Source organism: Lissotriton helveticus, chromosome 6, assembly GCF_964261635.1.
Source record: "Lissotriton helveticus chromosome 6, aLisHel1.1, whole genome shotgun sequence".
Classification (NCBI taxonomy): Eukaryota; Metazoa; Chordata; class Amphibia; order Caudata; family Salamandridae; genus Lissotriton; species Lissotriton helveticus.
The window spans coordinates 461,464,468-461,486,862 of record NC_136067.1 but is presented as its reverse complement, the minus strand read 5'-3'; the positions used below and the strand labels follow the sequence as shown (position 1 = coordinate 461,486,862).

General features: G+C 46.2%; 1 protein-coding gene across 1 annotated transcript in view; it reads right to left on the bottom strand.

The window, feature by feature from the left end:
- MYOM2 (myomesin 2) overlaps positions 1-22,395 on the bottom strand; it is a 724,606-nt gene that overhangs the window by 408,955 nt on the left and 293,256 nt on the right. The window contains exon 12 of the mRNA XM_078647923.1: positions 8,057-8,256. Coding sequence (XP_078504049.1) covers positions 8,057-8,256 — 200 coding nt within the window. The remainder of the gene's footprint in view (positions 1-8,056; positions 8,257-22,395) is intronic.

Sequence of the window (22,395 nt, the reverse complement as noted above, 5' to 3'; positions counted from 1 at the left end):
AGAACAAGAGAAAGATGGTAAAGAACAAAATACCCTGACCAACACTAAGCAACTACGAGGTATAATACAAAAGCTTAAGACAGAAGGAGCGGCAGGTCTGAATGGGCTACCTAATGCGCTTTTCAAGAATGACCCAGATTTCTGGTTGGAAAATGTAACGCTTCTCTTCAATCATATCTATATGCAAATCGATGTCCCTGTTTCTTTGAAAGGGAACATAATTCATCCAAAATTTAAACAGGGAGACCATCGTAAACCAGGGAATTATAGGCTGATATCTCCAATTGATGTAGAGGCCAAGCTCTACGCTTCCTGCCTCCTAGTTCAGCTGCGAGATTGGATGGACGATAAGAACTTAATTCCCAAATTCCAAACAGGCTTTAGACAAGGGATGGGTACAATAACAAACCTGGCTATCCTGGCACTTTTAACCAAAAATGCACTAAAAAAGAGAACAAGACTGTATGCATGTTTTGTTACTATAAAATCCACCTTTGATCGAGTGAGCAGAAGGCGTCTCTGGGAAAAGCTAAAGGCATGGAGATTGCCAAGTCAATTACTAAATGCAATAATTGCCCTGTACAGCGACACCTGGGCAAGAGTGAAATTAGGCGATGGATGCTGTACGACCTCGAGCATCGACACGCAGCAAGGTTTAAAACAAGCATGCGTGTTAGCACCAAGCCTATTCAACTTTTTTCTCTCAGACATCAGCAAAAACATGGAAGCAGCTGATTGCCATCCGCCGAACATGGCCAGCAAGCCGATTTCCGTTTCACAGTAGGCGGAAGATATGGTACTGTTAAGCCAACCCCTACAAAGAGTGATAAACAATCTAGCATCCTATTTGGACAAGGAAAACTTGGAACTAAATAAAGTAAAAACAAAAATCGTCTGCTTAGTGGATCTGAATAAAATTAAGTTTAAATCGTCGGTAAAAGGGACGACGGTTGAAGAGCAAGGGTCCCATAAATACCTTGGCATAACAATAGTGCAGGGCATAACACACAAGGAGCACAAACTGGCCATAAAAGCCAAAACTAAAAACAAAATTGGATTGCCTGAATCATAACCATCTTTTAAAAGTGATGGCTGCGCAAAGCTTGCCCACTCTATCATATGGTTTAGTCACTTGGGTGGCAAGGAGGGTGAGCAATTAAATAATCTCCAGACAAAGATTTACAAGGCCGTTTTCAATCTGCCAAAGTCTGCCTCCCCGTCGCTAGTCTGGCTTGAATTTGGTCTTCAAAAACAGAAATTTCGGGGCATGAGTGGCTTTGTAAAGCTATGCCAGAAATTTTGCTCCGCAGACCCAGACACAATGGACAGCTTATGCTGGGAAGAAATTAGGCACCAGGTGGGCCAAGAAACATCGAGCTCATGGGGAAGCTATTTGAGAACTTGTTTGGCTGACTTGGAAATACAAGCAGTATGGGTAAATAGGGCAGATAAAGCAAGCATCAGTAAAGCGGCCAATGACGCAGCAAAAAAAGAAATCTTTTCTGGAGGACAAAAATGCAACTTCCAAACGTGGGCATGGGTGGACAGTCATCACCTCTTATAAATATCTCACTTAAGCCGGCATTTAAAAAAGAGCTACACAGACTACAGTTTGGGCTTGAACGATTCAAAAGACCTACAGCCATCCTGGAAACATTTCAAACAAACACCACAGTGTTGACTATGTGGCTATCATTAGGAATCTCTAATCCACCTTCTATGTGTATGCCCAGCAGTCATGGCCCTGAGGAGACAGTACTTAAAACCCATTTTTAATGAACTGAATATCCGTACGTGTAGGCAAGCTGTAATACGCTAGCTGGACGGTTTCTCCATAATCCTGGCCCGCCGGGTAGTAAAATACCTGGCAGAGGTAAGAAAACTTTTATGGCAAGCCGTCCTGGAGGAGAACAGAGAGGTGTGACCGACTGGGCATGGCCCCAGCGGAGCCAGCTGCATAATAAATGGACTGATAGTAAAACATATCAAGAACCTATTTAGTTAGCAGGATCATGGAAGTTGGACTTAATTTTAATTATTGTATTCATAACATTTTATGTGTTGGTTAAGAACAGACATGGTAACTACTGGGACATTATCAATGTTGTCTAGTTTTAACAGCGAATGTAAAGATATTTTATTTTTGGGGATATTTGTAATGATTTTAATTAATCATACAATAAACTATGACAGCCTTGACAGCCATCTTGCAATCAGCTCACCCCCAAACCTGGAAAGAATTATTTGATTGTTATCAGGAGCCGAATAAAGTGCCTTTACATTTAGAGCTAAATTGTCAGTGTACAAACAACTTTGAATCAATTTTAAATGCATTGTTTTCTAATGAGTATGCAGGGGTTGTGTTCCCTATTGGCAAAGCGGACTTCTTCTGTGACTGTGGGTTCCATCTCCCACTGCGAATCCCTTGCTTCTTACTTTCTGGGAAAAGTCCAAGCTATCTATCGAGCATTCCCCAGCATAGGGATCGGCCTGGGAAGTTCCAACGGGGCACTATGTCATACTACCCTGCTTTCATTTCCCCCTCTTTCTCTGGAGGGGTTTGACAAACTTGCTTTGCAAGTTAAATCTGGCTCTCCATCGGATCCAGTAAGACCTGCTCTTTTTAGAGACCAGGCCTTTATGGGACGCTCAGTCGTACGCTCCCTAGTCAACCTCTCACTGGAGTCGGGTGTGGTTCCAACTAAGTGGAAGCAGGCGGTTGTGTCCCCAATCATCAAGAAGCCCTCCTTGGACCCATCGAAGCCCGAAAGTTATCGTCCCATTTCACTGTTACCCTGGCCGGCGAAGATAACGGAGGCTCATGTCAGCTTGGCCCTATCAGAACATCTCACCCGGACCAACGCCCTTGATCCCACACAGAATGGTTTCCGTGCTGGTCACAGCACGGACACTGCTCTCCTCGTGATGGTAGAGCATCTACGGGCGGTGCTGGATGCCGGTCAGACGGCGGCGCTGATATTGTTAGACCTCAGCGCCGCCTTTGACACGGTCTCTCACGATATCCTTCTGTGTCGGCTCGAGGAGATTGGTGTCGGGGGCCAGGCGCTACAGTGGTTCCGCTCCTTCCTCAGCAATCGTTCCTTCTGTGTTGCCATCCCTCCCTTCAAGTCCAATTTCCAGCCATTGGCCATGCTGAGTCCCACGTTGTTCAATCTGTACGTGAGACCGCTGGCTGTGGTCGCCAGGCAGTGGGGCCTAACTTTGGTCTCATATGCCGACGACACTCAGCTGGCGCTTACTCTCAGCGGGGATGCGGAACAAGATGCCCCCAGGTTTCAGGATGGACTGAAGGCGGTGGCTAGCTGGTTTACGGGGAACTGTCTCCAGCTCAATGCCACTAAGACAGAAGTTATGATTGTCGGAAGGGGAGTGGAACTATGGGGTGACCAATGGTGGCCACCAGAGTTGGGACCAACCCCGACGCCGGTGTCAGAGTTAAAACATCTGGGAGTCTGGTTGGACGCTGGCCTTACCTTTGTAGGACACACCAAAAAAACAGCTGCCTGTTGTTTTGGCCTGCTGAGAGGCTTAAGACCAGTCCTCAAATATTTTGATGCCCCAACCAGGCAGCTGGTAATCCAGGCCACTATCATCTCTCGACTGGATTACGCTAGCTCTCTCCTGGTTGGGGCTAATCAGGCTGAGCTTACTCGCCTTCAACGGGTACAAAATGCTGCGGCCAGAGCGATTGTTGGCCTGCCCAGATTTTGCTCGGTGTCAAGTGTCCTTCGCTCCTTACACTGGCTTCCAGTGAGGAAGCGTATCTTTTTAAGGTCCTTTGTTTGACCTTTAGGATTCTGAGAGGCATAGGCCCTGAAATTATGTCCAGCTTTCTTTCTTTCTATGTCCCAACACGCACTCTCCGTTCCCTAGGCCAGGCCTTTGCTGTAGTTCCTAGATACAGGCTTTGCCGCGTGGGGGGACGTTCCTTCAGCGTTAAAGCTGCAATAACTTGGAACTCTCTTCCGGTTGAAATTCGCCTGCTGGAGGACCTCACGGCTTCCCGGAAAGCCATAAAAACCTTTCTGTTTTAGTTGCCCCCTTTTAGTTTTCTGTTAGCACCTGTTGTGTTATGCCTTACCTTGTCAAATGCGCCAGGACGCTCCTTAGATGGAGTAGCTGTGCGCACAACAAATAACAATAACATAACATAACATAACATATTGACCGCTATGTAATAGCTGGTCAAATGCCAATTTTTTACTGGCAAAGTGTTCAGTAATCCATAGTTCTACACTGTTCATGCCCTGATGGTGAATTGCTGAATACTGAAATATATTTTATCGCTGTCTCAGCAAAGCTGTTGGTCGCCTATAAGAAATGCTGCAAAGAGGAATTCAGAACTTCAACTTAACAAACCTTATTGAGTAAGAAAAAATGGTGCTTTATTTTAAGGGGCGGCTTTCAAAAAATTATGTCTAACACGGCATGTAAGTTTACTGCATCTAACTGCTAAAGTTGCAAGCACCCTCTCACACAATATTTATTGATGTGTGCATAGTCGTCATAGAGTAAATATGGGACTTTCTATTTTGTCTGACTGAGGCAATCATGACTTTAATATCTACAGAGAAGTCCATCCAGCTGGTTTTAAATTCCAGAGGGAAGCTGTCGTCAGAGTCTTAGTACACCATCAATTTCTATCAGTCTATGCTAATAATCAAAAAGCTAAAATACCTTACATGGCATGTTGACCACTTGTATAATTGTCTTGCTCTGTATTTAACTCAAAGAACACTTAAAATCGTTGTCAAATAATATATTTTAAGAGGGGAAAATGCTAGCAGTATGGTGGAATAATGATTCCCCATTGCAATTTTCACCACCATATTCCATTGTGCCTCTTATGACTCCCTCTAAGCTCTTCAGTAAGTTGGCTCAGTGGGTTTGAAATCGAGCTTTAATCAGACGAATGCCAATTCACACTTTGAACCTTCTGTAAATAAATTAAGTGCCATTATATTGAACGCCAAATAAGCATGTTATTTACAATCCTTAGAGATTGCATAAATGCTACATGAAGCCACATATAAAAGACGTTTTGTTATTATTAATAGGTTTTCAGTATCAACCTTGAACACGTTTCATATTGATGCTCAGGTTGCACTATTAAAAATCCAATAATATTTTACCACTTCCTTCCAAAGCATATAAATTTAATAATATATTAAAACTTTCTTTTACTACATACATGATATCTATTTCTGATCCCAACAGAAAACCTATGTACGTTGGGCCCCTTTCAAGAAAAAAAGATATAAAAATAAAGGAGAAAGTGTACATGTCTGCCTTAACTTACTGTTATGTCTTTTCTATTCACCAACATTCCCAATAATACACTTAGAATGTGTGCAGGTTACCTGGAATACTAAGGTGAATGACATTTGGCTATTGTATGACTAATGTGCAGAGTTCTAAACAGTGTAGAAGTCTCTGTTGGGGGATTGAAACCACTACGCAAGCACATACTTTTTTCTATGTGGGGGTGCAAATATTTTGCCCCTACTCTTCCCCCACACCTCCGGCAAATCTGGGGGTTATCTGTTTGTCTTTGAATTAATCAATCAAGGATTTGTAAAGCATGGCAAATCACCTTTGAGGGTCTCAAGGTTCAGGAGGTGCCATCTGCTTCATGCTGAGTTTATTCGAACAGCCATGTCATGAGTCCTTTCATGAATAGCTAGAGCAATGAGGCGGTCCCTAGGTATAGGGAAAGATGTTTCCAGGCTTTGTCCGCCAGATGTGAGAAGGAGCATCCTCTGCTGATGCTTCAGTTGCTCGGGGGGTGTCTGCGAAGAAGAGGGACGCAGACCGTAGTTATCTGGTCGGTTGGTGAAAAGGTCATGCATTTGTTGATGTATGTTCGTACTTCGTTGTGCAGGGATTTGTTTGTGGGGGTCAACATATTGAACTGGCAACTCTTCAGTGTAGCTTCTTGAGGTGGGGTGTGAGTTGGGTTGGTCTGGTAAGGTCGACGATGAGTCTTTCTGCCGAGTTCTGTATTATCTGTTGTCTCTTCAGGAGGCGTATGATGATTCCTATGTAGTGTGTATTCATGTAGTTCACCCTGCTGGTGATGAGGGCCTGCATGATGGTCCTTCTGGTGTTGACTGGGAGCGGACTGGAGATCTTACAAACCATACATAGAGTGTAGAATCAGGCGGATGAGACTGTGTTGACCTTTTTTTCATGTATATCTTGCAGTCCAAGATGATGCTGAGGTTTGTGGGCATGGTCTGTCGAAGCGGGGAATGGACCAAGTTCAGTAGCCCACCATGCGTTGTTCCATAGGGAGGTGTTGTTCCCAAAGATGAGGATGTCAGTCTTGTCCAAGATGAGTTTGAGACAGTTGTCCCTCAACTGACGTCCATCATACATCTGTGGAAGTTGGCTCTGGTGGTGGAGGGGTCTTCTGGCAGCAAGAGAATGAGCTGGGTGTCATTGGCGTGGGAGATGATGTTGAGTCTGTACGATCTGACAGTGTTGGCCAAGGGGTTCATGTACATGTTAAAAATGGTGGGGCTGAAGGACGATCCTTGCGGGACACCACAGATGATTTTCTTGGGTTTCGAGGGTAACAGTGGAAGACAGATTCTCTGGGTCCTTCTGGTAATCCATTTGAGGGTGTCTCCTTGGATTCCAATGGTGTGGAGCCAGTTGATCTAGATGTGATGGGAAACAGTTTCAAAGGTGGCTGACAAGTACAGGAGGATGAGGGCTCCCATGTTGCCGCTGTCCAGGAGGCCCTTTATCATCGGTGGCAGTAAGCAGGGCTGTCTTGTCCTGCACACTTGTGACAGGAAAATCTCCAATAATTAATGCATTTACACCTGCCTCAAATACATTTGTGAATGCTGGAAGGAATCAACATGATATTTTTGGCAATTAAAATATGTTTACTGATGAAACTACCTTTGTAAGTAGAGGTTAATGTGTTCATTGGTACACTGTGTCATATTAAGTAATTCATTGGCCTTGAAGTAACTATAGGCACACTGCTGTAGTATGTTCCTTAGGATTTGACGAAGAGAATCTCCCACTGTCAGAGAATTGGCTTCACTATCAGCTATGTCACTCTTTCATTGGCAGCCCACCAACGTCGTTGGTGTATTCTATGAGGGTGAGACAGCTGGGGGCTCTGAGTACCTCAATGGTCAAGTGATCATGAAAATATACAAATGTAGCCAGCACTGTCCTGCTCACTCTATTTGTATGTCAAAGGGCAAAGCTGACCAACCTCTGGCAGCATGATAGTCTCAGTGTAATTTGGAACTGTATTTAACTCAGGAGCGGCCAGTGCAGGTAAGGGCGGTGAGGCAGAGAGGGAGGGGGGGGGGGACTCAGCAGACGGTGTCGAGGGAAAATGAACTAAATAAATAATTTTTACTCTTTGTCATCTGTCAAGTCCCCCCCACCCTACTTCACCACTCACCACTCTTACCTGCACGAGCCGCTACTGGTTTAACTCCACTTTCCTCAGTTTGTTGATGGCACATGGTTTGTGGCAAAGGTCTATTTTACTGGGTGTAGGCATTGAAACCTTGGACCACCACAGGTAAATGTGGCATATATTCTGACCTAAGATATAGTATTTCCCCTCCACACTTCCTCATTTTATTGAGAACAATGGAACTCCTCTCGCACATTATGACAATCTTGAATATGAAAAAAGTCTTAAGCAATTTTGTTTTCACGGTTTTTGCACGGTATAGCATAGGGTGGCTTTTCCTGCCACGTGTTTCTCCATTAATTCCCCTGAAGCTTGTGTTCCAGTACAACATAAATTGTACATAAAAAGTAACACAGAATGGCTAAATGGAAGCAATTGTAATTTGATGGTTGTTTTTATAGTGAACAAATGCGAGTGGAGCCTTCAGATTTATACAGATTCCAAACGTCATTCTGAAGGTGACAGAAATGTCACCCTATCCCTCAAGAAAGAAGAAGAAACAAAGAATCTAGGGAATCAAGAAAACTGTCAGTCCCTAGTTTATCTCCCCCCAAAAAATCTTTATTATAATGATTGAATACTTACTCTGCATTCTAGCCAGATCTGCGGGGTCAAGAGCAGCTACTGCCACCGAGACTCTAGAAGGCCTGCTCACTCCAGCTTTATTGACTGCTCTGACACGGAATATGTATGATCTTCCCTCATAAAGTCCAGTGACAGGATACTTGCAAACCTTCACAGGAGCATCATTGCACTGAATCCAGTTGTCAGTTCCAACCTCACATCTGAAAGTGAACAGTGATGTAAGGAATTAATGATAGTACATATACAAAGAATAACTTAAAAACAATGCTATTTTCTTTGCTTTGTGAAACAAGTAACTATTTGGTCCGTAAATTAACAACGTAAGTTAACAGAGACAGAGGGAAATGCAAGTATCGTCACTATCTGATGTTTTCTTATATATAACACTAGTGAAAAGTGTCCATTTATCATACATTCCCATTTATGTAGGATCAGGCACTGAGCGGGGTGTATGTTCAAACATTATTTTCGTAAAAACGTATTTTCAAAATTCGCCATTCAAAACAATTTGACACCTATCAATCGTTATTCCTTTAGCCTACAAATAACAGGACATGTCATTTTTTTCCCTCTTTTTCGCATATTTTCTTTTTTTTTAAAACAATTTTTATTTGAATTTCACATTTATTACACACATTCCCCTCCCCTCCCCTCCCCCGGAGAACAGGTAAACATCATTTTTATTACGGAAAAAATATTCTTGAGCATAATCAGTTTTAAGAAAGAAAAAGCAAACAGGGAGAACAATATCATGCTTGCAACAAACAGCCGGCATCTATTCCTCCTACAATCATTCCTTTTGAATCCAAGCTAGCAGTGGCGCCCAGAACTTCATACCCCTATTCCTCTTATCCCTCCCTTTATTTTTATAGATTGCAACCTCCAAGCTGCAGGTCGCAAGCAGCCTTGCTCTCCATTGTAAAAATGACGGTGGTATCGGGTCTATCCATGCTGATGCCGCGCATAGCCTGAAGACGGCCATAGCTACAAAAATCAGCCCTTGTATTTGTATTGGTCGAGTGATGTTAGATGTACCCAACATGACTTCTTCAGTTGTAATGGAAACCCTATAGTGTGCTATAACAGAGAGAAAGTCTGAAATTTCTGCTAATACTTTTGCTAGTATAGGGCATGAAGCGAACATATGAACTAAGTCCGCCGCGGGGTGTGCGCATCGTGGACAGATTGTACCTTTCCCAGGCCCCCATTTTGCAATTTTGTAAGGAGTATAGTAAAAAGAAAAAAATGTCTTATAGAACTGTGCCTGGAGTTTCATCGACATTAAGCATGTACGTGACATTTCGTAGGCGTCGAGCGCTGTTTGAGGAATCACATCGAGTCTAGTCTGCCATGCCGCCTCGTGTTTGTCCATATCATCTGGTTACAGTAAATTCAACCCTGTATATATTTCACCAATTCTTGGTGTTTTTGCTAATCTCAGTTTATCTATAATGAGGCAAGGTTGAAATCTGATACGACCACCCGCTTTCTTTTATATAAAGTCCCTTACCTGAAGAAATTTTAAAAAATCCCTATTCGTCATACTAAAATCTGATTTTAATTCATCAAATGATTTAAATCTGTTTACTGAAAAAAAACACCCGAGCTGTCTAACCCCTGATTCAGTCCATCTCAGCATACATACATCCCGGAATATTTCTGGAAGGTCCATATTCTGTGACAGTGGGGTGAAGAAGGAATACCGACCTAAGCCTACTAGTTTTTTAACGTTACCCTATACTTTAACAACACTGGAAATGGTCTTAAATTTCACTGTTTTGAAATAGTCATCATTTACATGTTGCCACAGACAGCCAGCGCTCCCATCCCCCAGGATCAGTTCTTGAGGAGTGGGTATGTTGCGGCCATCCGGGTTGTCGATTAATAGACTTACACTATATTTTAGCACTGTAGCCCAATAATATAGTTTAAAATTGGGGAGTGACCATCCACCTCGTTCTCTAGGTAAGGTGATCCATCTAATTGCTCTACGTGGTCTATTATATCCCCACACAAACCGTGAAAACATAGTGTCTATATTTTTTAAAACTAGTGGGGAAAATTCTAGACATATTGAACGGAAGAAATATCAAAACTTAGGAAAAAATAGCATCTTTACAACATTAGGTCCACCCCCAATAGTCAGATGTAAATTATGTAGCCGAAGCAGTTCCTTCTTGGTATGGTGTATGAGGGGCTCAATATTATCATCAACGATATTTTCAATTTTAGCGCTAATACTAACCCCTAAATATGACGCCTTATCAGTTACCCTCGGATCCCTCATCGTGATTTTATTATTGAGCACTATCTGAGTTTTGCTAGAGTTCAGTTTATATCCTGAAACTCTACCAAAGTCATGGGCTTCTTTTTCTATCCATTTTATGGCGTTGTTAGGGTCTCCTGTAATAATGGCTATATCATCTTCATTTGCCAGGCATTTTGTTTCTAAATCTCGTACTTGGATTGGGCGGATTAAGGCAATATTTTCAAGTCTATGTATAAATGTGTCAATATAAATTGCAAACAAGAGGGGTGAGCGGGGACACCCCTGTCTTGTACCCCTTGTGATGGCAAAGCTTTCAGAGAGTACCCCATTAATCAAAACACAGGCACTAGGTTTTACATAAAGCCGTTTGATTGCTGTTATATATTTCTCTCCGATCCCACAGTTTGACATGGCTGCCCACAGGAATTTCCAGGAGACTCTATCGAACGCCTTCTCTGCGTCTAGCAGTATAAGCGCCATAGGGTCTCCTGTCACTCCTGTGTAATCAAAAAGAGAAATAACTCTTTGTATGTGATCGATTGTTGATCGTCTGGGAATGAACCCGTGTTGTCGTTCTGAAATTATTTTATGTATAATGGGTGCCAGCCGTGCTGCCAGTAGTTTTGAATACATTTTCGAGTCCGCATTGATCAAGGTAATGGGACGATAAGAGCCCATTTCCTTGACATCCTTGTTTTTTTTAGGAAAAACAATTATTTTAGCCAGTGACCAGGACCTTGGTGGGTCCCCCCCCTGAAAAATATGCTGAAACAATGCTGTCATGATGGTTCTAAGTTGTAGAGCGAATTTAGTATAAAATTTGGTTGGAATCCCATCCATACCCGCCGCTTTCCCGTTAGCCAGGGATTTTAATGCTAGTAATATTTCCTCCCAGGAGATTGGACCATCTAAAAGCTCTTGATCTTCTGTTCCCAGGTGGTCGGGAGTGAGTGGATCCAGATATATTTGGGGGTCGCCACATTCTGTAGCTTCTTCGTGATATAGTTTTCTATAAAACCCTTGGAAGGCAGTTCTTATTTCTGCGGGTTCAAATCTTAAGCCCAAATCTGGATCTCTGATTTCTTTTATTAGTGCAAATGAGATCTCTTCTCGAGTTCTAATGGCTAATTGATGTCCCACTTTTTCACTTAACTCATATGTTTTTTCCCTGTGGATGCTGGCTCTAGCGACTGCTCTTCCAACTAATACTTCAGAAATGTAGTTTTTAGCGCTTGCTACCCTGCATACCTCGCTTTCTGTCGGCATTCCTTCCTGTACCGCTTTAATCAATTCCTCCCTTACTCGTCTTAGATTTTGTTCTAGTAGTGCCATTTTTTGTTTTTCTGCTTTGTTATATTTAAAGGAGAATTTCATTGTTTCACCTCTGACACAGGCCTTCAGTGCATCCCACACCATGTCGATCGAGGTAGATCCCACGTTATCCTCTAAAAAAGCAGAGATCCAGGTTCTCATATGTTGACAATATGCATCATTGTTCAATAATGCCCTTTCAAATGTCCATGTGTTTATGTTGGGTCTCTCGGGGACAACCATGAGGCTAATCTCCAGCGGGTTATGGTCTGATAAAATTCTAGGTAATCTGTCGATTTGACATGTTATTCTGAAAGGAATTATACATTAACATATAATCTAATCTTACATGCCTTGAGTGTGGGTGTGAATAATAGGTGTAACCAGGATCCCCTGGATGTTTCATTGACCAACCGTCAATAAAACCATGTAGCATACACATATCTTTTAAAGCTTGGAAAACTTTTCGCTTTCTTCCCTGAAATATAAACCCTGGATCTATGGACCATTCGCTAAGCAGATGTATATTTAAGTCTCCACATAAAATCAAGGGAAGAGGCCAATGTGTTAATTCATTAGAGACATTATTCAAAACATCCGGGTCATCACTAACATTACGATATATAGTGCATATTGATAACTTGCCTTCCCCATTGTTGTAGTGGCATTCTGCTATTGCAAATCGTCCTAATGTATCCGCTATAGCCCTTGGAAATTGTAGCCCCCCCACCCTTTGTTAGGATAGCAACTTCCCTGGTACGTGTCCCTTGCGTTGAGGCTACTATGAGTCGATATCCTAGTGTTTTTAGTAGGTATTGCTGAGACCCCTCAATGTGCCTCTCCTGAAGACAAACAATGTTTGCTCCAGATACCTTAAGTCCCTCCGCAACTTTCTGTCTCTTTTTTAAATCGTTAAGGCCACAAATATTCATTGACAGTATGCTGATCTTAGCCATCAAGATTTCTCGTATCCTCTAGCTGAGTTATATTCCATCTCCAAAAGCACCCTGTTATTCTAAGTTTTTCTTTCTTGCTACTCTCTGTAAAATTCATGTGTACTTTGTAGAAATAATGAGTCCTGTTCCCCCCCTGCAACCCTCCTCGCCTCCCTCCTTTCCCCCCTTACCACCCATTGAGGCGTCCTGGGTCCGATGAGATCCAGGTGTGGGCGCCCGCCTGATTAGTGCCCCTCAGTACACCCCCCCCCCTCCCTGTCCCTGCGTGAATATTGGAGCTGAGTAGGGAGAAAATCTATGACAACAAGTGTTTTTCTACAGTTATACAGATTATCATATATTACATCATATGTGATAGATAATTGGTAATATTCTCCCCATCTTTAGCCTTTTTCTTTGTGTTGTTTCTTTTTTCTTCTTTATTCTATAGCCCCATAATGTTCTTTAAATTGTACTTATGGTCCGATCCCCATTGTGGTAAAAGTTTTATCTGCAATTACTTGATCATTCTCTTGTATTTCTTTTTACAGTCCCTGTGATTTCTTTCAGATAATTTTCCGCCTGAATTTCACTTGTGAAGCTGCGGGTGTTTCCCCTAAAAATTATTTTCAATCGAGCAGGGTTTTGTAAGAATACTTTTGCGCCAATTTGTTCGAAGGGAGTAAATAACTGCCGCATTCTCCACCTCCTTTCTACGGTCGTGTGGGCAAAGTCTGGCCTAACAAAAAATATGGAGCCATTATATTCTCCCTTGCTTGTAGGTCGGGCAAGGTCGTAGATAGTTTCCCACAGTAGAAAGTTCCCAAAATACACTAGCATTGCCCTGGGATATTTAGGTTGATTCTGTGTTCGTTTAGGTTGTGTTAGGGGAAAGCGGTGGGCTCGCTGAACTTCTCTATCTAGTTCCCATGATTGCAATTCGGGAAGGGCTGATTTAAGGAGTTTAGTCACGTATCCCCTTGGGTCATTGCCCTCGGCGCCTTCCGGGAGCCCCAGGAAGCGCAGGTTGTTCCTCCTCGCTCTGTTCTCCTGGTCCTCGACCTTTATCAGTAGATCCTTTATAATTCCTTCTTGAATTTTTTCTTGGTTTTGAAGACATGTGACATCCTTCTCTAGATGGTCAGTTCGTGTTTCTACTGACACCATCCTTTCTGATATCTCCAGACAAGTGCTGCCCACTTTATTAATGCACCTTGTAGTTTTTGTATGGCGATGTGATTCTTGTGGCTATCCAATTTAACATCTTTATGGAATTGACTCATGGAGCTTAATATATCCTTCAGAGATGGCTCACCGCTTTTCCTGTTCCTTCTTGTTGGGAGTCGTTCCCCTTTGACTCCTACCCACTTTCCCCACTTTCCTGGTCAGGTTCTAATACCTTAGTTTTTTTAGGAGTTGAGTTTTTTCGTGTGCTGATTTCTTCTGAATTACTCCCTTGATCGGTGGTTTCTTCGAATGCTAATTTGTTTAGCCTTTTATTCCTTATCCTTCTTTTTCTCGAGTCTTTTCCTTGGGGTGATCCCTTGTCCAGGGTCGCTCGTCTTCCTTACATCTGAAGGGTCTGACATTTCCGGGGCTGATGCACCTTGGTCTTGGCCTTTGCTAGCATTGCTTACCTCACTAGAAGTTGAGATGCCAGTTTCGTATATGTCTGCATCCGATTCCTGTGAGCGTGAATCACTTTCCCACTGTAGTGTTTTTCCCCGGGTGGGATTTTGAATTATAGAGGCGCTGGTTTCAGGACCACCTATTCCTTTGTCAGCCTCACTCTGTGTCTGTGTCATTAGGTCCTGCACAGCCCCCCGACTATTTGTATCTTTATGCACCTCTTCTTTGGGTAGTGGGCTAAAAATATTGCAAATACTAGGCTGCGATGTAGATATCAGACCTGTTGATTTCGCATTTGCTTTCAAGTTTTTGATGGTTTGTAACCGTTTTGCTTTTTTTAACATTAATTCCATCTCTTTGGTCTCTTTAAAATCCTTCTCCTTCTCCTTTGCCTTTTTCCTTCCTTTTCTCTTGTTCCATACCTTTAGCTTTCACTGTATTTTTATCTTTGTGCGAATCCTTCTTGATTTTTTCATAGTCTTCCTTTTTGTCACCATTAATCATGATTTTATCTGTATCTTTATTTTTACCTTTAATTTTTTCTTTTTCTTTTTCTGGACCCCTTTTGTTACTTTTCTCCTTCTCATTCTCCTTTACCTTGTCTTTCTCTCTATCTTTTTCTTTATCTTGCTCTTGCTCTTGAACTTTGCCTTTTACTTCCTTAGCTTTGGCTCCTCTAGTCTCAGGTTTCCACTGCGTTGGTTTTACTCTCTGTGCATTGTACAGTGCTTGTACATCTTGTACACTCTCGTTAAGTTCGGTTTCTTGGATACTTTTGGCATTCAGGGTATTCAGGGTGTCCATGGTGTCTGGCTGGGAGAATAGTAGGGCATGTGCCAAACTTTGCTCCGTTAACTCCTTCTGACCATTCTGATCAATCTGTCCCCTCCCTGTACCCATGTCATCCATTTTCTGTTTCTCCTCTCGCCGTTTATTCGGTTAATCTGCCCTGCTACTATCGTCTGCATTGGTGGTAGCGTGGCTGCTTTGCTCCCTAGATGAGCCACTTTAGTTATATTCCGTGCTGTATGTTGGTCATGTACTTGTACATATACTTGTACATATGCTTTGGGATTATATAAGCTACGTGGGTTGAGTTTGCTACCTTCAGAAGCTCCTTTTGTCGCCGTCTCCTCTTGCCATGTATCTGGACACTTGATTGCTGCCTTAGATGCTTTAGACACGTTTGTAAAACACGTGGTACATGAAAAATAAATTTCGATTGTGACCCCCACCAGTAGCTTTCTTGAGCCACTGTTTAGTTTCTGCAAATGACTCTCTCTGGTTTTCCATAGAGACCCCATTCTCATTATACTGTGTACTCTGAGGGAAAACTCAGTTTTTTGTTTTTTTTAAGCTTTTTACACCACCAGTCAAGTCAGGCAGCCGAGTAGCCGAGTAGCCGAGTAGCCGAGCAGACGGACATTTTTTTGGGCATATTTTCAATATGCTTGAAAATCACCTAATGATTTTCCAGGCACTGCAGATCAACTGTTAGAAGTAACTTACATATTATCAATTTTTGTTTTTTTACAGAAACTAAAAATAACGTAATTTAATTGTATTTATTTATTTGTGGGTTTATTTATTTTTGCATTTTTATACAGCGCACTGAAACCTGAGGTATTGGCGTACTATGCACGAAACAAGAGAAGACATGCTTCACCTTACATGGAACTGGACAGAAGACAAACTATTTATCAATTGAATATGCGCATCGCAATAACAACGATAAGTTAGTTAGGTTGGTTACATACAGATTGGTCCATGTTGACACATGAATCTGAATAAAGGTAGTGGAGGGAAGCCTAGAGGAGAGAAAGTGAACATGAACCTAGTCCTAGGACGCTCCCGCGCCGCACGGCCACCAGCTGCTGCGTGCGCTTCCCCCTCCACTGTGCCTTGCTGCCCGACTGCCGCCTCGTGACCACGCCCCCTCCTCCGAGCGGCGTGGTCCGTGATCGGCGCTCCCCTCCTTGTGCCCATGGTGTATCTACTGTATTGCCTAAATAGAATTGGTATTGTCTTAACTGTTGTTTCCCCCGCTGTATTTGCTATTATTGTGCTTTCTCCCGCTGTATTTGCCAGTATTGCTGTTTCCCCCGCTGTATTTGCTATTATTGTGCTTTCTCCCGCTGTATTTGCCAGTATTGCTGTTTCCCCCGCTGTATTTGCTATTATTGTGCTTTCTCCCGCTGTATTTGCCAGTATTGCTGTTTCCCCCGCTGTATTGTTATTATTGTGCTTCTCCCGCTGTATTTCCTGTTTTGCCGCCCTCCGTCGTCCCTCCCCGCTCCCCGCTTCACGCCACCACTGCTGACCCCGCCCCTATTTTCCTTCTGTTCCCTCCCCGCTCCCGCCTCCCAGCTGCTCCGCCCACCCGCGCACTTGGCCATATATGGCGACCGTGCGACGCAGGTGAGTGTGTCCTAGTCCTAGGACGCTCCCGCGCCGCACGGCCACCAGCTGCTGCGTGCGCTTCCCCCTCCACTGTGCCTTGCTGCCCGACTGCCGCCTCGTGACCACGCCCCCTCCTCCGAGCGGCGTGGTCCGTGATCGGCGCTCCCCTCCTTGTGCCCCTGGTGTATCTACTGTATTGCCTAAATAGAATTGGTATTGTCTTAACTGTTGTTTCCCCCGCTGTATTTGCTATTATTGTGCTTTCTCCCGCTGTATTTGCCAGTATTGCTGTTTCCCCCGCTGTATTTGCTATTATTGTGCTTTCTCCCGCTGTATTTGCCAGTATTGCTGTTTCCCCCGCTGTATTTGCTATTATTGTGCTTTCTCCCGCTGTATTTGCCAGTATTGCTGTTTCCCCCGCTGTATTGTTATTATTGTGCTTCTCCCGCTGTATTTCCTGTTTTGCCGCCCTCCGTCGTCCCTCCCCGCTCCCCGCTTCCCGCCACCACTGCTGACCCCGCCCCTTTTTTCCTTCTGTTCCCTCCCCGCTCCCGCCTCCCAGCTGCTCCGCCCACCCGCGCACTTCGCCATATACGGCGACCGTGCGAACGCGCAGCGTTGACGCGCAACGGGCGCGCCGATTGTGCGCCAAAGGCGCGCCAAAGGTAAGCCCGTCTGCGCCCGTCCGTGCCTGGACCGCGCCCAGTGCCAGGACCCCTGGCCCCCACCGACGGAAGCCGACCCGACGAGCCTACAGCGCCGCCGACCTCATCGCACTCAACTCCGGCGCCATCCCGAGATGTCACCGCGCCTCCCCGAGGCACACCCACGGACCCTTCAGCTGCCACGCCTGCAAGTTTACCTGCATCCGGACCTACCCTGCACCAGCACTCGCCAGGCCGAACACCAGCAGCAACCACCTCAAGTGCATCCTGCTCAACACCCGCTCCGTCCACAGACACGCCGTAGAACTCTGGAACCTCCTCGACAACACCGCCCCTGACGTCGCCTTCCTCACAGAGACCTGGATGAACGCCTCCTCAGCGCCCGACATCGCCATCGCCATCCCAGAGGGCTACAAGATCACACGGAGGGACCGCCCCGCCAACCAGACGGGAGGAGGCATCGCCATCATCCACAGAGACACCATCCGCATCACGACCACCACCGACGACACCCTAACCACCGCCGAACACCTGCACTTCCAGATCCACACCGACCCGAAGACCACCCTCAGAGGCACCCTGATCTACCGACCCCCGGGTCCACGCACACGATTCAGCGAGGACATTGCCGACTTCATCAGCCCGCATGCCCTCCCCTCCGCTGACTACATCCTCCTGGGGGACCTCAACTTCCACCTCGAGAACAACAGCGACCGCAACACCAGCACCCTGCTCGACAACCTCGCCAACCTCGGACTCAAGCAACTGGTGACCACCCCCACCCACCTCGCCGGACACACACTCGACGCCGTCTTCTCATCCAGCAAAGACGTCACCTTCAGCCACGCAACAGGACTCCACTGGACGGACCACAGCTGCGTCCACTTCACCTTCAAAAGAACGACGATCCACCAACACCAGCAACAGGTTGCCCGAAGAAGCTGGAACAAGATCACAGCCGACCAGCTCACCGCTTCCCTGAGCCAGCACCCTCCCGCCAGCTCAGCGAACCCCAGCCAGGCCGCCGACAACCTCACGAAGTGGATCAACAACTGCGCGGACGAACTCGCCCCTCTGAGGTCCCCGCCCAGCAGACCCGGCAGCAGAAAAACCCCATGGTTCACCGACGAACTCAAGAGCTCCAAGAAGAACTGCCGAGCCCTCGAGAAAGTATGGAGAAGGGAACCAACTACGGACAACATGACCACCCTCAAGCTCGCCACCCGGAAACACCACCAACTGATCCGCGCCACCAAGAAAAATACATACAAGGACCGGCTGGACAACAATGCACACAACTGCAAGGAACTCTTCAACATCGTGAAAGAGCTCTCCAACCCCAACGCCGGAAACAATGACATCACCCCGTCGCAAGACCTCTGCAACTCCCTCGCGTCCTACTTCCACAACAAGATCACGGACATACACAACAGCTTCAGCATCCAACCAACGCACGCCACAACCGCAACAACGCCACCCACCACCACCCTCCGCACCTGGACTCCGATCAGCACCGAAGACACCATCCGCACAATGAACTCCGTCCACTCCGGATCTCCGACTGACCCCTGCCCTCACCACATCTTCAACAAGGCCGACGCTGTCATCGCACCCCACCTGCGGGACATTATCAACACCTCCTTCGACCCGCCACCTTCCCGGAGAGCTGGAAGCACGCAGAACTCAGCGCTCTTCTCAAGAAACCCACAGCAGACCCCACCGAACTCAAGAATTACCGTCCCATCTCGCTCCTCCCGTTCCCGGCCAAAGTCATCGAGAAGACCGTCAACAAACAGCTGGCCGCCTTCCTCGAGATGAATGGATCCCTCGACCCCTCACAGTCTGGCTTCCGAGCCAACCACAGCACCGAGACCGCCCTCATCGCTGCCACCGATGACATCCGAACCCTGATGGACAACGGAGAAACAGCGGCCCTCATCCTCTTGGACCTCTCCGCGGCCTTCGACACTGTCTGCCACCGCACCCTAGTACAGCGCCTCGGCAACATCGGAATCCAGGAGAAGGCACTGAAATGGATCACCTCCTTCCTTAACGGAAGAACACAGACAGTCCGCCTACCACCGTACAAGTCAGAGGCCACCGAAGTCATCTGCGGCGTCCCTCAAGGATCCTCGCTGAGCCCCACCCTCTTCAACGTCTACATGAGCCCCCTCGCGGCCATCGCACGCCAACACAACCTCAACATAATCTCCTACGCCGACGACACCCAGCTGATCCTCTCCCTGACCAACGACCCCGCCGCCGCCAGAGCCAACCTGCACGAAGGGATGAGAGATGTAGCCGAATGGATGACGACCAGCTGCCTGAAACTGAACTCAGACAAGACGGAGGTCCTCATCCTGGGCTCCTCGCCCTCCGCCTGGGACGACTCCTGGTGGCCCCTCGCCCTGGGAACCGCACCCAAACCGACGGACCACGCACGCAACCTGGGCTTCATCCTGGACTCCTCCCTCTCCATGACCAGACAAGTCAACGCCGTCTCCTCGTCATGCTTCAACATCCTACGCATGCTACGGAAGATCTTCTGGTGGATCCCCACCGAGACCAGGACCCAGGCCCTCGTCACCAGCCGACTGGACTACGGCAACGCCCTCTACGCCGGAACCACCGCCAAGCTCCAGAAAAGACTCCAGCGGATCCAGAACGCCTCAGCCAGACTCATCCTCGACATCCCACGAAACAGCCACATCTCCGGACATCTGAGAGACCTGCACTGGCTCCCCGTCAACAAAAGAATCACCTTCCGTCTCCTCACCCACGCGCACAAAGCCCTACACGACCAAGGCCCGAGCTACCTCAACAACCGAATCAACTTCTACACTCCCAAGCGCCACCTCAGATCAACCAGCCACGCCCTCGCCGCCGTCCCCCGCATCCGAAGAGCGACAACAGGAGGAAGGTCCTTCTCCTACCTGGCCGCCAAGACCTGGAACTCACTCCCGACCGACCTGCGCCTGACCCAAGACCACCTCTCCTTCAGGAAGAAGCTCAAGACCTGGCTGTTCGAGCAGTAACGGCACCCCCCCCCCCACCTAGCGCCTTGAGACCCTACGGGTGAGTAGTGCGCTCTATAAATGACTTGATTGATTGATTGATTGATTGAATCGTGCGAGATGTAGTAACCAAGAATGGGAGGAAAGCTTATAGAGGACAGGAAAAAGTGTAAAGCATAATTGTATTGGAAGCATTGAAGGAAAAATCTACCAGAAAGGCATAAATAAATGTAAAAGCTCAGGGGAAAAAATTACAAACTTAAGATATTTTTAAGTTTCAATGTCTTCTAGTCTCACAAATAACTTAATATAGTTACAATCAGGTGTATTTTTCCAATTGCAAGGGCATCGTCGTTGCATTTTCCCAAGGTGAATATTTTTAGTGAAGGGACAGTGACAAGCAATTGCCCTTGGCACTGAGCATATACATCATTTCGTTAACTAGCTCAGCAGGTCCATATCATTAAAGTCCCTATTGAAGTTTTCCAACTATACAAATATTTATTTTTCCTCGTATTTTTCTATGTAATTAATTGCCTAATATACTTAAATTAAATACACGTATGGTTTCTCAATATTATATTTCCATTTCCTCTTTCACAATCTTCAATGAATGTGCTTCCCCAATCCCTGAGAGTCAAGATCAAGACCCTTCACAATATGCTGTAGACTCTGGCTGCTACGTAAAATGCATTTCTATTTTAAGATAATTATACAAGGAATCCTATAAAAATATAATGTATTCACCAAGCCTACCTCACTAAGGGTTATATTCACAAGAACGTGTGATAACTAGTGCAAGAGTTGCGTAATGTAACTTTCAACATCGCAGCCTATCATGGGAAAATAACCCTGTGGCAATGTGGAATTCATAACGCGGCGGTAGCATGCGATAGTCTGCCGAAACCATGGACAATGTCCGCGATACAACCACCGCGATGGAGACAAAAACACAAACCACAACACCAAAAAACCTGCGATGGGACAAAGGAACACCCCCAGGAACAACACATGGCCTTTCAACGCCGTGTGCTGGAGTGCCAGAAGGAGTCAGAGGAGCAGATGCGGTTAAGCTTCGGCATCATGGCAACCAAACTTGACGCCATCCTTGGGTGTGTAGGCCCGCTCCATGGTCTCCAACGAGCCCTGGAGTCATGATGTCACGAGAAGTACACCTGTCCACTCAGAGTGGCTCCAGCTAAACCAGCAGTGAGCTGGCCCACATGCGGAGGCTCATGGAGTACATGGTGCGGATGGAGGCAGAAAGGATGGCAGCCACCGCTTCACATCAGCGGAATGTAGCTGGGATCTACCATGCCCTGCAGTTCCTCATCATGGCATTGCTGCCACAAGGCGTGGCGATGATGAATGCTGGCCCCACACCATCCACATCTCCACCCCCTGGTGTGTCTCTGCCTCCCAGTGTGACAGGCATATCCACTCCGGCACCTGATGTGTCAGTGGCACACAGTGCGGCCGGCAATCCACCTCAGGCTCCTAATGTGTCAGTGGCACACAGTGCGGCAGCCGGAACAAACAACACCCCCAGGCTGAGCAGAGCACACATACGGGGACGAGGACGTGGATATGCCTGTGATCAGAAGGACTCAGTAGCATTCATTTCCACCACCTGGCCTGTTTCTGCTTGGTCCTGCACATGGCCTCATGACCTTCCACTGACCCCCTATTCACACAGATGCACTCACCTTGGACTACAACATGGACTGCCACATTCTGTTTGATGACCAATGACATGGCGACCTCTTCCGCAGTACTTGTCCTCCCCGGATGGACTCTGGCTGGCCCTCCACAGGCCCATTTTGTGTAGTGTGCTTGGCATTGCCCTGTACTGCAACAGCTGCAGAACTGCACTGGAAGTGCAATAAACATCCAGTGACGCACTGCCGTGTCATGTCTTTCATCATTCATGTATGTATGTGTGGATGAATGTAGGGTCAGTGATTTCCCATCGCGTCAATGATGCTCATCCTGTGGGATGCCAGTCAGAGGGTGCTTCATAGCCCTTTGTGTTATGGGTCCCGTGGACACCACAACAGGGACACACGCATCAGCCACTTTCTTGTCCGGACATGGACTGAACCACACTCAGAGCCCC